The sequence below is a fragment of the Temnothorax americanus genome, unplaced genomic scaffold (genome assembly GCF_048541705.1).
Source record: "Temnothorax americanus isolate GAGA-0224 unplaced genomic scaffold, ASM4854170v1 Scaffold23, whole genome shotgun sequence".
Taxonomy (NCBI): Eukaryota; Metazoa; Arthropoda; class Insecta; order Hymenoptera; family Formicidae; genus Temnothorax; species Temnothorax americanus.
In genome coordinates this window covers 1,999,522-2,017,621 of record NW_027509371.1, presented here as the reverse complement: position 1 = coordinate 2,017,621, position 18,100 = coordinate 1,999,522, and the positions used below count along the sequence as shown (strand labels likewise).

The following is an 18,100-nucleotide window of genomic DNA, read 5'->3' as shown; positions in this document are numbered from 1 at the left end:
CGGTTATTGCGAAAGAGGAGATTGATTATATATATATATATATATATATATATATATATATATATATAAATTGAGATTTATTTCTTCTTAGCCTAGAATCTTTAATTTTGTAATAATCAATAATGACGCGATATTTTTACTGATGACTGATTAACGCGGTAAAGCCAATTAAAAACATTGAGATGCTTGACGTAAACTTCTGAGATCATTGAAGTGGTAATATTTTTAAATACCGAATCCATTCGTTTGTCGCGCTTTGTTGTGTTTAGCGTCTCACCTTTGCACAGTTATTTCGAAATTATTTCCGGCTTTGACTATGACATCCTGCGCATCCTTGTGCCTCAAATTATACATGTCGGTGGTATTGACTTTGATAACCGCATCGCCAGCTTTAAGACCGGCAGCTTCCGCCGGAGAGCCGCTATTAACCTGCAACCAAAGCAGATTGACTTACATTTACGCCGAAAAAAAAAATCTGGATTAACAAACTATCATCGTTACTGTCATTGTTTCTGATTACAAATATAATTTTTATTTATTTGCTAAGTGCACAACGTTGATCTGAAGATCAACTTGTTATTCTTATATACATTTCTTAATGAAAGAAGAATTTGATCAGCTGCAACTTTTGAAACTCTCGTCTCGAGAATCTCGGGTCTATTTTTACGAGACGCGTCGTCGAGTCAGAGGCTCTCCTCTCCTCTCCAAAGTCCAGACTCCAGAGCCACTATATTTAAGTGCACACACGCGCGTCATTACGCCTCGAATGTCGGACACTGTGCATCCATTCACGTTAGAGACGATGTCGTCGTCGGGGGGCGGGGAGAAGGTTGACAAAAAGGAGGATGGGGTGAAGAACGTTGAGGGAAAACAGAGGTACCCCAAATTAAAAAAATCAAGCGGTTCTTTTTTGTAAGCGATCTTTCGTCGGCGTTCTTATCGAGCGTGCCATATGCTAATTACGAACTCGACTCGATGATGACGAAGGCAAAATTAACAAAGACCTTCTGTGTGTCGAAATATAATCAGGATTTAAAAACCTAGCGAGGAACTTATCTAAACTAACTGAATATTATTGATGTAGAAAAATATATAATATTATATTTAATTCAAACTTTATTTAAATAGTTTATCGGGTGCTTTATCGGTACAAGTGATATAATTTTGATACTTTATGTGTAGAAAATTAAAAACAAATAATTTTATGTTGTTGAATATAGAAAAAGATCGAATATATATATGTTATATATTTTAGGAATACGAAAATGATTTGAGACGACGATCGAATTTAATTATCTCAAAGAATTGAAATGTATCGTCATATTTTCTCGTACTTTTACATATCGTACTGATTTCGTAGCATCATGTTCAACAAAGTAATTTAAAGAATTAATCACCGAACCCGAAACAGAACACATTACGTGATGTACGACAGATACAATGATCGAGCAACGAGAGAAAACGCGCACGCGAGCGGTTCGTTATCGAGTCGGCCGTATAATTCTTCAATATTCTGGCAGAGCATATATCGGAAATAATTAATGGGCTTTGACCCAATTGTAGACGATCGCGCGAGGGTGGGCACGAGAATCTCTCCTCTTTCTATAAATATGTCTCATAATATATCGCCGTTATTTTTATTGCGAGTCGCGCGACAGGAGCAGCCGTCTTCCCGTAAAACATCCAGATGGAATACCTAGATCTTATTTCATTATTCGTCTCCTTCTCGAAAAGTGGGTTACTTCGTAGGCAGTTGAATTGGAAATATGACACGACATACATATATTTTGCATTTTATCGCAAATATGTGACGACCGCTTTTACAAATAACGAAGGGAATTACGTCAGCGAATTCTCATGATTGCTTATTCGCAATTCGCGTATTAAGATTTCCAAAGTCGTTGCTTTGGCGAACAGTTTAATAATAAATACTTAGAAGGGCCGTGATTAAAGTATATCGTAATTTATCGGAAGCGTTATACGGTATGTGCTTCCTTAAAGCTCAAGATCAAGATCAAGAACAAGAATACATATGTCAAGGATACATATGATTAATTATTTTTTTAAAAATTATAATAAAAAAGTAAAAACGATTAATTAGTAACAGCATCGGTTGTAACATGGTTGTGTCATCTCGCAAATGTGTAGACAATATTAAAAAGCAATACATATATTCTGTGAAATGAATATATTTGGATACGTTCATTATTTTTACTTAAATTAGTCGTATTCTAATGTATACACAGAAAGTGTTGCTTTAATCTTCGCGAGTTTCGAAAGTTATTAAGAAAGTTTTTACGTTCTCTCACTTAGTGAGAACTAAGTCTCTCTGTCGAATGGAAGAAAGTGGAAGGGCCTATAACCATAAAAATGCCACTATCAAAAATATACGAGCTTCTATATACATGCTACGCTTGAAAATCTCGCGTCTGTTACTTTCCCGGTTCTTCATTAATTTTCCTCATTAAAGTTACGATTTCTCTGAGATCTCCTTGATATCAAATTTTTTTTATGTTAAAATTCGCTGTTTAATCTCATGATTTTTACTCCTTTCGACACACCCGCGCGGAACGTCGCACCAGCAACGCGAAATCAGAACATGAGCTTGAAAGAGCAGTTTGATCTACGCGTGTAGTGTTGCCGCAAATAGAAGCTCGCAAGCTTGCGTCATCGCTCTGTGTGATCGTAATACCTAGTTTTACTGTTCAACCTCGTCTTCGATTCGATAAACTCCGGCGATCTAGAGCACCATGACTTCGGAATGATCTTCACGGTTAGATCTTTACGATCACGACGATCATATCTGTATTGTAGTACGTGCACTTTCCAAAACATCATCGTTCTTCGTCATTGACAAGTGTTCAATCGAGAGAGAGAGAGAGAGAGAGAGAGAGAGAGAGAGAGAGAGAGAGAGAGAGAGAGAGAGAGAGAGAGAGAGAGAAGCAAAGCGACATAAGATTGAAGAAAGTACAATTTTACGTCGTTAAAAAGTCTGATGTGAATAAGCAAGTATTAATCTCGCCTTTGGTACGTGTTATCGTTAATGTATGAATCATCATTTATAACAACCGCGCGATAATAAACTTGCACGCTTCAACGACGACGGGTTGAATGTTAAAAATCCACAGATGAGCGCGGCCAGAAAGTATGCCGCGCGTTTCGAGCGTTGCTCATTTCCTGGCGACCGTGCGTGTCTTTCGGCCGATGCCGCTTAATGGTCCACCGATCTTCGCCTTCGCGGTGTCCCTGCGGTGTCCACGAAGACATAGGGACGTAAGTCAGGGTTAAGCTGCCGGTGGGCAGACCGCTTCTAAAAATAGTCCTGGACCGGTCTAAAAATAGGCCTCCCCGAACACGTTACGGTCGTTACGTACACTCGCAATCGCGAGTCGCAGCGGCGGCCGAGAGGTAGAATGCATCGAGGTGCATCAAAAGCTCGTTCCGATGCACGCGACACGCCGCGCCGCGCCGCGCCGCGCCGTGTCGTCCCGCAGCCGCGATCGTTTCCATTCAGCAAATAATTGCGGCGAGGGCCGATGAATGAACGCGCGAAGGAATGCCTCCGGAGGTGCTGTACGATCGTTTCCGCGAAACGTAGATCGTAAAGTGTCGAGAAATTACTCATGCGCCTTTCCCTTCCTGTATTCTGAGGTTTAAAACGAATTAAAGGGAATTAAAAGAAATCATTTTACAAGTACGCCTTGAACTTGTAACTTGACTCATGATTCGAACTTGAATAGGTAATTGTAAATTTTTGAATACGGGGTTTTTATTAATTTCTTCATATTTATTCTTCGAAGGGAGGTAAATTGCAATGAATCTTTATTTTCGCACTTCTCCCTGTTTAAACGTAATATGTAACACGGATCGAATTCGCTTTCACATAGATTTTCACGTTTGCAATGCATTCTGCCTGTCCTACATACTATAATCGGGAAATCACAACAATCGAACAATTAAATTAGATCGTAATCATCGTAATCTAATGCCACCATAAATCCGATCTCGCGATTTAAGTACGCGACGAATAAGTTCCCGGATGTCAGTTATTGCGTCCGGAATACCACCACATGTCCGCCCGTTAGAATTGCTCTAAAAATAACTGCCGAATATGCGCGAGGTGCGTATCTGTGCCTGTGTGTGCTTGTGCGGGTATAGGTAGATGCACTCGTGTGTGTAGTGAAACTGAGAGGGAGAATACACCAAGGTGTACGAGGTACGCATTCCAATGGGCGGATTATCAGAGACGGATCCATCCCACCTTCCCATGTTGGAATGCATCTGTTCTTTTTTCTTCGTCTCTCTCTCTCTCTCTTTCTCTCCTTCACTTTCCCCGTCTCACCTTAGGACACGAGAGCAGGACTCTTAAGGCTCGTTCATACGTGCAGTATCCTCAAAAACGCCGCGCCGACGAGGAACGCATTCGTGCGAACCAGTTGCATTTTATGCCGGCAAAACGTGCGCCGCGGCAGAAACGCGAGACGCGTTTCACATTTTTCTGCACGCAGTGGTTTCCTTTGTCGATGCGTCGAGAGAAACGCTGAAACCTGCACATAAATTTCCGTAGCCCACTTCCAAGTCGCAATTAATGCGAAAACGTTTAATTTTGAAATTTAATTGGATGTATATTAATGTCTAATTAATTATTGCGTGTTTTACGGATTTATTTTAACGATCTGTTATTTTGCAAAATTTGGTGTATTGTTATGCATTGATGTAATAATATTACATAGTGTAATATAATGATAGACCGTAATAATAATAGATAGTGCATGTGTAATATATTTAAAATTAATAATAAAGCATTAAATTTTTTTCTGATATACACGTATAAAAATGTATTTAAAACAATAGATCAAATAGAACAAAAGTGAGCTTTTAAGTCATATAAATATTCCATATGGAATTAGGTGAAAAGTGATTTTGTTGAAATATGTTAACCGATATTTTTATATTGTGAAGAGATATATATAAGAAATACGGTAAAGACGCAATGAGTTTTTGTTATTGCTTGAGTCATTGCTTCGCGAAGTCAGACGAATCGATGCGTCGATGACGAAATGAATATCGAGAAACTAAGCTAAATGCCTTCTCGCCGACTTTCGTGGTATAGGAGAAATAGACAGTAACGTCAGACCGAAATTATCGGCGCACGGTCGACCGCATACGCATCACACAGCGATTATCTCTTCAAACAAACTGCTCGTTGTTATTACAAGGTATAACAATATAACAATATAGACGTATGAATGCATGCGCGTATACAATGTGCGAAAAAAATTGTATGCTTTCATCCGCAAAGTGCTAAATATCGATGACGTCAATCTATATGTGGGTAGATATTTGAAACATTACTACAAAATATTTTTTTTATATTACTCCGATTTTTGTTCGGTTTAATTCTCTTATAGGAATGCATATCGGAAAGATCTGAAATTATAGTGAGAATAAAATCTCAGATTCGCGATTCTGATCGTATACACAGTATATACCAGGTGTCAGGAGACGAAAACGAGAAAACGGAGGTCAACGCGAGAGCGTGAAAGTAGAATCAATTCTCAAAGGTGCGTATGAGTCGGCATGACGGAGGAGACAGTTGAAAGAAAACGCAAAGGATCGCAAAGGAGTATACCGTCAGAGTGCATTCGGGATCAGTGGCACAAACACGTGTGAGATATACTTGAGAAAGATATACTTCAGAAATCGATATCGATCGAAGTACATAGAATTAATTAATTTAATCTCTTCGATTTAACTCTTCTCTCTTGATTTAATTAAAATAATTTCTTTCTTTTTCATACTATCATTATAAGCAATCCCGAGCTTCCGAATTTCCTGAGAAATTTCTTTTAGGAATATATCTATCGGCCGTTGAAAATGGTTGTGCAGGGACACGTCGCAACTCTCTGGAGAGACGGAAATGTTTTCGTCGCAATCGGCTAAACGAATCCGTTTGCGGTTATTTCGCGAAGCAGGGCGCGATCAGTTTTCGCAAACACACGGCGCGAGTGTTTGTTTGCGCTTAAGCGCGGGTGAGTTACTCGACGACGATGCGAAAAAAAAATACCGAAAGCGCTTTCAGTCACTCCCTTGATTCATCGGACCGTCGGGATTCTTCGGAGGCATTTACTTAAGCTAATATTTGTATGCGCGTCGCCGACCGCGGCGAAAGGAAGAGTATATATGGCGGAAGGGTGCATTTCGGCGCTCGGGTGAATCATTTCTGATGAATGAATCCTGATAACTTCAGGAATTCCGGCAGGTGATGAGCTCATGTCAAAAACCGTCAGTAAAAAAGTGACGAATGGTGACGCTCTTGTCTCACGCGCGGTTAACATAAACTCAACTCAGCAGAAACGCGACGATGATTTCATCCCGGATTGCATCGTCGAATGTATTTAGATGTAAATTCTTCCGCTTTTTATTCATTTGGTTGAATCATTGACAGGATGAAATTATGTGCGCAAAGAGCCTCAATTTGCCATATAATTTTTTATGGGACTTTTTTTTATTAACTTCGATTAAGCTTTTCTTATTGAAAGCGTGAAAGCAAATTTTATCGTAATTTTTGCAAGGAGAGATTTCACACCGAATAAAATATTCTGTCGACTCAGTGTTGTGAGTATATCTGATATTTAGAATTAAAAAAAAAAGATGAAATTTTTATAAATACACACAAATATATAAAAATATCTGACGTAATCAGTTTACGAATTTGATTTTATTGTGTGACCACAGAAGTTTAGTTTGAGAACTCGGACACTGCCTTCGCATTCTTGTAGTAATACGTAGTATATTGGTAAAATCGAACGAATGTTTACGCGCGCGACGAAGATATACGGCGCCCGCGTATACCACCGCACCGGTCCGCGTTCTGCTTTTCTACGACGCGGAGATTCGCGGATGTGTATATATATAGTTGAGCGCGCGCGGAGTTCGACTATCCGCCGTCGTAATCGTGACACAACCGCCGCGATACGACGGGGGTGTCGCGTTACCAATGGATTCACGTGGTGGTATGGCCACGACACGACAAACGAACGGGAGAATACTGATTTCTGCCCCGACTTTTGGCAAGCTTCCCACGACCGCCTCCCACTATCCTTCTCCTCATTCTCGAAATCGAATCGACGTTTACGACACAACGGCGCACCGAAATCTCCGGCCTCGTCATCGAGATAAAATTTCACTCGCCAAATTTTTCGCCGATTTGCCAATCGCGTTTATCAAAGGTTAAATCAGCTTTTTGTTATCTCATTCGACTTATTGTTGGACGATTCAATAATTAATTAAATCAATATTTATTATTGATTTTTTAATATTATCTTTTATTTATTTGTAAGACAATACTGTTCGATAGTTTTTACGAAAGATTTCTCAGTTTGATTTCTGTTGACACGCGCGCGCAGTCGCTATTAGCAATCACTGTTCTTAAATATCGTCACGATATCATGATAGTAGTTACACTCATATCTTATATACAAATATCTATTGACACAATGACCTCTTTCTCAAATTATGATTGAAGATTTTTTTTCGGGCAAACCTCGTTCCTCCCGCGGCCAATCGTACATCTCGCCGCTGCTGCTCGTGCAAAGAGAGTTCGCTACGAACGCCTGTGAGGAAGCTCGGTCCGTGGATATTAATAGAGGCTGAGGCCCGGTGGCGGACGCGCCGCGCGCCACCGAGCTTACTCCCGTGGATATAAAAATATCGCTTTTATTTCTCACCGTGGCGTCTCGTCGAGTCGCCGAGACCTTTTTTTTCCCTTTTCTCCTCTCTTTCGCTACCGTTCGCCGCACGCATGACTCGATCCTTCGCAAAGTATCCGCGTTATCCTCATTAATTACGCGCGCATCATTCCGATATCATTTTTGTCATGAACCCTGGCCGCAAGTGATATTAAAATTGCTCGTTGGTGCGTCAATTTTTGAAAAAATGTGTCGAGACGCTTTCATTTTAGGTGTAAATTAATGTGAAACGTGACCTTCGGACAATTGTTTAATCACATCAGTTTGCACCTGCGAAGTTGCGAAAAATTGGAAGATATCCATAAACTAATAAATATCCGATATTTATTAAAATTTTAACAAATTTCTATGTAGCAATTACAATTATAAAACAATTACAATTACAGTTAAGAGAACGCACGGATCTTTTGCGTAATCGAAGTTCCGTTTCGCATTCGGAATGTCGTTGTATCGCTCGCAATGTCGTCCTCTCGCTCGAATCTCCAGAAGAGTTAAGCCAAAACACCCACGCAACGCAAATCTCTCGTCGCTGCTTCCTTCGCTGCGCCTGCCTCTCTCTCTCTCTCTCTCTCTCTCTCTCTCTCTCTCTCTCTCTCTCTCTCTCTCTCTCTCTCTCTCTCTCTCTCTCTCTCTCTCTCTCTCTCTCTCTCTCTTCTCTCTCTCTCTCTCTCTCTCTCTCTCTCTCTCTCTCTCTCTCTCTCTCTCTCTCTCTCTCTCCTCCCTCCCGTTCTCTTTTTTTTGTTGGTACACTACTCTCCCGAATATCACCTGGTCCGCTAGAGCGGCGAGAAATCTCGAATTTTCATTTTACAGGAATTCGGATTCGTGCCACATTTACGCGCGGAAAATATGCGTAACTCCTTGCCAAAACAAATGTAAATTGATCACCGCTCTCCGTTCACCTTTCCTGAGAACTTTAACCACACGTGTTAAACACAGAGATTTAATTTATCATGACTAAACAACTTTAATTACCTGACGTTAGAAGCGATTAATTTTAATTGGTATACGCAATATAAGTAATTAATTATCTTATTCTTTCACACTCTGTTGCGCATTAATGTTAAATATAAAATCATTATTAGTATTTACATGGAAATTATTTTTTAACGGTGATGCATTTAGAATAATTTTAATTCACTTAACTCGATTTATTTTGCCTTGTAACGTATTACTTTTATATTATTTTGATATTATTTATATTATGTAGAAACTGCCGGGAAACTGTACAGTTTTCCATGATATAAACAGGAGAAAGCACAAATTGGCTTGCAAGTGAGTGTCACTCTCGGATCGTTGGCCGAGGATTCGCGGACGATTTTCTCGGTTTTCGTCCTCATTTAACGCGACAAATCGCACGCGAATGCACTTCGCGGAAATCCAGATTGGATGCTCGACTTCCGCCCTCATCGACGTCGATTTCGGCCGAATCACGACGAACGGTCCCCGGTCCATTCGATGCACCAGCGAAATTCAATTCACTCTCGTCTTGCGTCCGCAAACTATAAATCGCGCCGAGATTTCCCGGTCGCATCGTGCGCAACAGTGCGGATGCAGCAGCGTAAACAGAACTCGCGATTGCCGGCAGCTTACAGCCGCAGTCAGTCGAAGGGATAATTTTAGATAGTCGATGTAAAAAGCTAAATATTTACCCCGATATAGAAACCGAAACGCGCTTCCTGCTTGATAAGTAAGATAAGATTTTATTGTGTATTATATAAGTGTTATTTTAGCTGAAGTTCTTTTCACATGTTTCTTAATTGCCGTTTTAAATCACGTCATTTAACAGGATTGAACATATTCCCTTTTAATTTAAAACAATTTAACGTGTTAAATGACGTAATTTAACACATAAAGAAACATGTAAAAAGAGTTTCTAATGTGTTACTTTTAGGTGTTTATGTAAAAATAACACACTGGGATTTGCAGCGTGCGGTATATACCTATCTAAGAATGCATGCTTTGGCGACACTATCATCATTAGTAGTGATGTACACGTGTATGTGTTGTCACTAGATAACCTAATCGCTTGAAAATGAAGGTTACTTCCTAAAATGTTAGTTAGCTATTTTATCATGTATGTTGCGTCTCTTGTGCTTTTTAACAACTTCGTAATTATTTTAATTATCATGATTAATTATTATATACGTATATTAATGATTAATTTTAATCATCGAAGAGAATTAAGAAGATAATATTTAATTTTAATATAACTTTTCGTTCAAATAGCTCTATTATAATAAGAAAAAAAACATGCATGATTAGACCGTTTTTGTGCAACGTATCTAATTAAGAAAAATAATCGATTTTGTGAATCATATGTTGACGCTATAGTTTCAAATTTCGCCAACGGAGAAAATGATTGCACAGATTTGTATCGCAGTTGAATGCAATGTTCCAGAAAGCGATCGTTCTTGTAAGAAACGACAGGCTTTCATATTTAATGAGCATTGCTCGTTAGATGAGAATGTTATTAAAGACTTTCTTTTCATCCGGAATTTATTCTCGTCGATCAAAGCCAATTTTATTCAAATGACTTGTGAACAAAAAGTGTCACATACAAAACTATGTCAATTAACATTTATAGGTTCAATTGTAACTAATCTAATTTTCAGCTCGAAATTCCTATGCATTTTTTAAAAAACGTATATTAAAACTTTAGTATATACGTTGACGAGTTTATCTCATTATTAATTTATTCTTTCTTTTAGTAGTCGCTCATAGTAAAATATTATAAGTTTTTTTGCGCACTGTAGCCAACAAATAGCACACCCATAATAACGTTAATCGCGAGGCAAAACGTTTTCTTGCGTAGCCTCGTCAAAATTCCATTATATGTACAACGCTTGAGGAAGTCCAGTTTAATTGGCAGAACGACACGCTATTGTTAGGTCAACGCCACGTGCGTGACGTTAGTAAACGCCGAAAAAAATTTCTTCGAAATATTTTTCTCGTGTCACACCTTTCACCTGCGGCGGTCTCCTCGCACCTGGAAAAGTCCTTATCAACGGTGCGTGACGTCGTAATCGGCTAACGACGTTCGCAACTCACGTCGAGTCCTTCCACACGGCGCGATAACGCGACACGCGTGCGCGTGCTCGCCGTTTTCCATCAGCAAAATATCGCGTAACGCGAACGCCCACGCTTCGATGCACCGGTGCACTGGTGCACTCGCCGTGGAATTACGGGAAGCGTAAGCAGATACAATCTCTCCTCTTTTGCGAGGGGAATAATCTACGGATAAAAACCTGCCGTACACGGCAAATCTTGCGCGTGATCTTCGAAAAGTTGTACATACGTTGCATTAAAATTTAACGCGTGTAATTAAGAGCGATAAGAAGATCCGACGACGCACGCGAGAAATATGGTACCGAAGTATTTTAGACGAGCAATTTAAACGAATCAAAACACATTACATACTTGACTGACGCATTCAATTAAATTGAAATCAGAATAGATTTCTCCCATGTCACTGAATATCGACAATTATATTTCCGCTCTTTTTATGCTGAAATTATATTGCTGCTATTTATCTGATATTACACTAGGGAACCTTCGATATATTTGTTTACCATTCCTATCTTCTAAGTAGGAGGAGACGTGTATTTTTGTCGATTTACACAAGTTTGGTCGGTCCGATAGTGAAAATATTTATTGCCGCGGTGATCGACAAGGCTCGCGTGCGTATATTCACTCGTAAAATCACGATAAACGAGGCCCCTAACATTTTTACGCGCAGCCTCCAAAAATGCGCGTCAGACTCTAAATATTTCCCTGTCCGCCTGTTGGTCGATATAGAAATCGTTCGATTTCGTTTCGAACGGGACTGCAGACCGGATACTCGCGCGGCCGCGTTATTTGTTTCGGGAAGAAAACGTGGGTCTTTTCCCGCGAAGACGACGTCGAAATCGGCGCCCGCTGCCATCGTCGTTGCGAGCGAGGCCCGACCTGGCTCGCGCGGGTTTCGCAAAGGCACCTTCTAGAAATAGAACGCCCAAATAATTTGCCTCGGATTACCAGCGACGTACGCCGGTGGCTCTCCCCCTTCTTCACTTCCTCATCGGAGCTGATTCTCGTGGGCACATTTTTCCCAACTTTCAAAACGAGATCACGAATTATCGTGCGAAGTCTCCACGCGAACAAATAACAGAGAATTGAGAAAACAGGAAGTTAGGAATTCAGAAGTCACGCGGTATATATAATCCCAAATGCTAGAATAATACGTTAAATCCATTTATACGTAATTTTTGCTTAAAATATTGAGAAAGAAAGAAAGAGGCCATTTTTATAGTAAAAACAAGTCGCAATGTGAAACGAAAAATTATATTTTCATCGAACGTCTGAGATCTTTATATGTATATTTGATATTTGATGTTGCAAAAATATTGTGTAAATATTGCATTTACAAATCGCCAACGTTAGTATATAAATATCTCGCGTATATATAAATGTCCGCGTCGTGTTTCCTCGCATCCGCGCTCCGTCCAAATATGCGTCCTTTATAATAACCGAGGAAAATGTGTACGATCAATTATTCGCGCGATTAAAGGGTTGAAAATTATCGAGGCTGCGCCAAATGGTTTTATTCGCAATCGGCGTTTCGAACTTGGCCTTCTTCGTAGCGCACCACGTGGTTCGTTTATATTTTACGAGGCCGCAAATACGGCGTCCGGCCGCCCTCCCCCCCCTGGCTTTCTCGGAAAGGAGAGAAATATGAGTCCGACGGTGTCAAAGACGTCTCGCACAGGTTCTCGCAGACAGACGATTTACCGATCCGATTTCTACCTCGCGATTCGGGGTACTTGAACTCGATCGCGCAATCGCGCAATCGCGACGATGTCTCTCGCCAAAACGCGTTAAGATCCGCGAAAATGTTCGAGCGTGCGGCAGGAAATCCGAGGAATCTCATGCCGTCCTTGAGACTCGAATTACAACGATTTTCTGTCGAAATTATATTTCGTGAAGAACGCGAAAATACGTTATCCTCCTTTTAACAACGAATCGAATACGGAGTTTTGCACGAACTTTGTATGAGAATCACATACGTTATTACAGGCGGAGTTTCATTTTTTTTTTCAGCGATAAAAAGGAGGATGATTTTTTAAAATAATCGTTAATTACAGGGGCATTTTGTAAGAACTGCGTTCTCTAAATGTCAGAGCGGCTTTCAAAGCGGAATGACTCGCACAATAACCCGAGCTTTTAAAACACGTCGAGACGAAACAGCATAAACGTACTCCCGTCAACAAAAAGTTCGCGCGAGAAGTTACGGATTACGGGAGCGCGCGAGAAAACGTTAAATCTCTGACAGCTCGCGCGTGAAAGCTGTCGCTAAATTCGCGATGGAGCAGCTGCAGCCGCGCCGCTCGACATTGGCACTTACGTGCCGTAACGTTTCTTAATAATAGCGCGCTTATGGCCGTATAACGCTGCCCGAACGCAAGGGAAAAATCGCGGGAAAGAATCCGCGGGGAATAGCGACCCGCGTCTCTACACGTTCGCCAAAAGCTTCTCGTGTTACAGCGCCAAGCATCGCCAAAACACGTCGGAAGCGGCGGTGGCGGCGACGAACGGCGGCGGCGGCGGTGGCGAGCCCGGCGTTTCTCACGTAGTTGGCAACGATTTCTGCCGATGCGCGTGAAATAATTTGGCGTTTGCCGTCGCGTTACGTAATGCGTATGTGTGTGACGCCCCTTTGGATCGTAATATCAAAACACACCCGATCTCTCACGGTCCTGAAGAACGAAAAGCTCGCGCGCAAGAAAGCTCTCCCGCGTTCCGGAGATCGGCTTTCCTCTCCCTCTTGAAATCTGTTGATCGTAGGGTGTTAACGATATCGAGAGATTCGTAAGGCGAATAAAGAAGAATAATGATAATCGGTGTGATAACGATTAAATCAATTGTTACGATTGTTAACAATTTTTTGAATTTTATTTCGAGAATCGAATAAAAAATAATAAAGAAATCTGTTTTTAATTATATTTTCTTATGAATTATTTGTAAGACGTGTTTCGTCGCGTAAAATAAGAGACCAGCCGAAAGCGATTCCGATATCCTAATTTTCGTGGTAATCATCGATATTGGTATTTTAGATCGCGTATACTAATTGTGAGAACGAGGGACTCGCGTTGCGGAACATTAACACGTGCCGTCTGCCTGTCGAGTGTCAACTTCAGCCTTTGATACAGATTTCATTTCCGAGGACGAGACGCGAGTCGCGAGGGATCCCGTTTGCGTTTCACTTTCGTCTCGCTCCCGCTCTCGGAGTTCATTATCGTTATTCGCTTCCGCGTACCAGAGATTCGTAAATGTTTAATCACACGCCGCGGAACGAATTTGCATCGTAAAATTAAGATATGACAATAAAAATTTCTAATGAAGTAGATACGGAAAGTATCGCATAATTGCATCATGATCGAATCTGAGGAGACGGGATTATGTATATAATACGATATAAATTTATTCTAGTAGATTGTAAATGTATGTAATTTAATTATAAAATAAAATCTAATAAATCTAATAAATTTTACCAATGGAAAATGCGCTGACATCTCAAGAGAGGCTTAATCGTCGCATAATGGAATCGCTGCTGCTCGCGATTGTCAGGCTCCAATTGTCATACGGGAACATTGATCGATATATCTTTGTGTTCAATGAAAATTCTATTCCGCCCGAGTTGTGGCAATTGATATCTCGCGAGCGACGAACGAAGGAAAGACGCAAGCGAGAAAGAACGACGTGTAGAAGCGAGTGCATATAGAAGCGCTGTATGGTTTCTCATCTTCATTTTACAATCGGCAGGTTCGTGATTTCGAGGCCGATCCTCTCTACTGTCGAAAATGTTTGACTATCGAGAAACGTTGAGCGAACGACAAGGAACCGCAGATGAAAATAGCCATATAAAACATCGCTATATATATAAACGGCTGCAAGAAATATTTTTACTACTGCTTCTGCCTTGAGAGATCCAGCTCGAGTGGCTTCTTGAGCTACGCTCCTTCAAAAATCTCTTTAAAAAATCTCTCACGATATTTCTTTCGAGATATTCATAATGGATCAATAATATTCGAGAAACATTGTACGTAGTAAGGGCGCAATAATCAATATAATAATCAATATAAAAGATACAAACGTGAACAATGCCGCGGATAGAATGGAAAGCGCGTATTCGTCAGCAGAGATTTGCGGAAAAGCGCATCTTTTAAATCTCGAACGCAACGTTGTGCATATTTTTGCGTCATCGCATCGCACAGTTATTTAACTCGAGTTACACCTATCACAATATATAGAGATTATTTGTTAAAATTTATTTAAATATAATATAATATTTTATATATTGATATAACGAACAAGCAATTTTAAATGTTTCACAAACATCATAGCGCTATGTCAATACGTAACGTAAACAGGTATATTCCGAAAGAGATTTGTGAGGGAGAGACCTACGTTATCACTCCTATCATATCACAATTGATAAAATTCTTAGAAATAAAAGTCACAGCTGACGTAAGGTCCCGGACATCAAAGTAAAAGGTCAAGTGAACGATCCAGATTGACTCACCTTTTGCACGACGAGCGGCGTGCCGAAATCCTTGCCGCCTTGCAGACGGAAGCCCCAGGGGGACCCGTCGAACCTGGACAGCTTGACGCTGATCAGTTGTGCCATATCACTGTCTTGCTCGAACTGTCGATCCGTAGGTCGAAATTAAACGATCGTACGAACGAACGGTGAAATTGATCTCGAAAAACTGCGACGACGGCTGTTGGTGAACGAGCCCTTAGCTCGGCTCGGCTATACCTTGGAGATATCGCGATGCACCACTGACAATTGGGGTCGACAACGTCCGTTTGTTGGCCGTTTGTGTATACGTGTACTCTATAAAACGGGGGTATATGTATCGCGCTCTCTCGAGTGGAACGTGAAACGGGCACGTACGTTCCCTGAAGAACGCGCAGACCGGAGTAAAGGTATAAGAGGCGCCGAGGACGGTCAGTCGGGCAGCGGGGCCTCCTCGCCACGCGATTCGGAACGAAGAGGAGGAGTGCGAGAGCGCGGAAGGAAAGGGAAGGAATAGCAGGAGGGAGATAGCAGGAGGATGGAGGGAAATGCGTGGTGGGCATAGAAGGCAGCTGGATGGAAGGCGGGGATGGAGAGAGGAAAAAGAGACAAATTTATTGTATTCTGGCAGGAATCTTTCTCGGACAGCGACGTACCGCGAAAATAAATGGCGAAATTTCAATCAAAAGTCAAGTCAATTTCAAAATCAGCACCCGACAATCGAACAGTTTCAGTATTGAATTCGAATCTGAAACTATTTGGATCTTTCGGAAGAAAGGTATTTAGATTTAGACACAGTAAAATAAAAGCGATGTCTTACAGGAACGAGACAAAAGTCAATTGTTCCTCCTTGGCAATGCAAACTATTTTCGTTGAAATCTTTCTTAATGTCCGAAATACCGAAATAATGCAAATTCTTCGCGCGACGACCGCTTTTGTCGCAAAGTTACGAAGCGAAGACAATCGGATTCTGAAATAAGGTCGCGAAATAATAGTCTGCGACGGAATGTGATCGAGCGCCGTCCTAAATAGAGACTTAAGGAACCAAGGTAGACGGCGGAAAAGTAAACGGAGTGTCCTTCGAATTAATTATTAAAATAATACATTGTCTTTTATCATTACTCATTACAAAATTCCCAGGACGATATCCTCTCAAACGACTGAGCGGATGTCGATGCATCCGGTGCATCGTGCAAGGTGCTCCTTATACTATGGCGGTAGGAGACAAGGGGAGGAAGATGCAGGCAATAAGATATATAACGTCAGGACGGAAAGAGGAGGACCAGATCGAAGGAAAAGGACGAGGCAAGATCGGGAATGTCGAGTTGACCATCTCGATGACCATGACAAGAAGAGCGCGCACGCGTTCTGCGTCTCTTCCGTTCTTCTCCGCTACTACGCTAATTGCGCCACTCTGTCTGGCTTTGTTCGATGTGTGATCTAAATTATTTTAAATTGAGAGAAATATGATAATCATGAATGAAATTTCGGCAAACTGTTAACTAATTTCGAAAGGAGAATTTCTAAATATATTTTTTATCGCACAAAGAATTTTATTTTATTTCACTACTTGTAGAGATTTAACAAATAAATAATTATAAATTGAAATTTTAAATTTTTTAGGCTATTTTAGAAGTTATTTAGGTAAAGTATAAAGGAAAGAGTTATTTTTTCAATTATCTTCTCTTGGTTTCTCTTACTATATTTTTTTTTAGTTTTATCGTTGATGCAATGTGTATATTAAAATGCGCGTTAGCATGTAAAAAGGAATTGAATTTTTTAAATGTATGAGCATTTTTGGAATCTCCTTTATCTGAATCTCGAAGATTTTCTTCCGATGTATGAGAAGAGCGAGATAGACCTAAATCATCGTCATCAATAGGTCGTGTAAGGTTACGAATGAAAACTCGATCGTTAAATAAATTTTAACGCGCTGTCACATACTTCCCATGTCAGTAATCAGATATGAATTTATAGAAAATTGACGCGCGCCGTGGCGGTGAAAACACACATGAATTATTCTGGAGAAAAGAATTTCCTGATGTCCTCTTTATTTCCCCGTATACAAAAATTATATGAGAATTCCTTCGCATGAGGCACGCAATAAAATTATGTTACGAGCTTTTCGTCAAAAATATTTAACTGCTTTAAATTCACATTCTCATTAAAATTCAATAAATATTCATTTCTAGGATCTGACAGAGTCTTGATCTGACAACGACTATTCCAATTTTTCAGTTATGTATAATCAATGTAACTTTATTTCTTAGGATCACATCGAGATTAATTTATGCGTCACATTAAATATATATTTTGTCGTCAAAATCAGAATTGATAATGTTTCTCGCAAAAACTTATGTATAAAATATTAAATTATCAATAGTATCAAATCTACTCTGAAAGTGACAAAGGTTCAATCGACATTGTTCATTATATCAGTGCAATTTTTTCCCAATATTAAAAAAATGTTATTAGTTTCAAATTCTATTAAAATGTTAGATTCCAATTTTGCCAAAACTCCTAAGTATATTTTGGTCAATATAATTAATACTTTTTATTTTAATTCCTCCTTTTTATCTTAGATATAATATAGGTATATATGTGATAGATATGAGCATGCTTAAATACAACAGCTGAAACAAAACGCATCTTCTCAAAAATCGATATGTAACGTATCAATGGTGTAACGTGCGAGTTCGAAAAATCGCAGACAGGATACCTTGATGGACGCACCCGCGCTTGCGGCGACTGCATTCTGCGCCGGTGGCGGTCACGAGAGCGCGAACTAGTT

General features: G+C 40.2%; 2 protein-coding genes and 1 long non-coding RNA gene across 8 annotated transcripts in view; 2 read left to right on the top strand and 1 right to left on the bottom strand.

Annotated features, from left to right (window-relative positions):
- The window catches only part of LOC143898442 (PDZ and LIM domain protein Zasp), a 32,326-nt gene extending 16,588 nt beyond the window's left edge, over positions 1–15,738 (bottom strand). The window contains exons 1-2 of one of the 3 annotated variants that reach the window (XM_077407917.1): positions 15,313–15,738; positions 278–429 (exon numbers count right to left, since the gene is read on the bottom strand). In XM_077407917.1, coding sequence (XP_077264043.1) covers positions 278–429; positions 15,313–15,417 — 257 coding nt within the window. In that variant the 5' untranslated portion in view covers positions 15,418–15,738. The remainder of the gene's footprint in view (positions 1–277; positions 430–15,312) is intronic. The other 2 variants (XM_077407918.1, XM_077407919.1) reach the window with 2 other exon arrangements.
- LOC143898459 (uncharacterized) overlaps positions 1–18,100 on the top strand; it is a 62,011-nt gene that overhangs the window by 30,724 nt on the left and 13,187 nt on the right. The gene's annotated exons all lie outside the window — the stretch shown is intronic.
- LOC143898465 (uncharacterized) lies at positions 15,948–17,648 on the top strand. The gene is made up of 2 exons (XR_013257223.1): positions 15,948–16,087; positions 16,450–17,648. It is a non-coding gene; the product is annotated as an uncharacterized LOC143898465 (long non-coding RNA).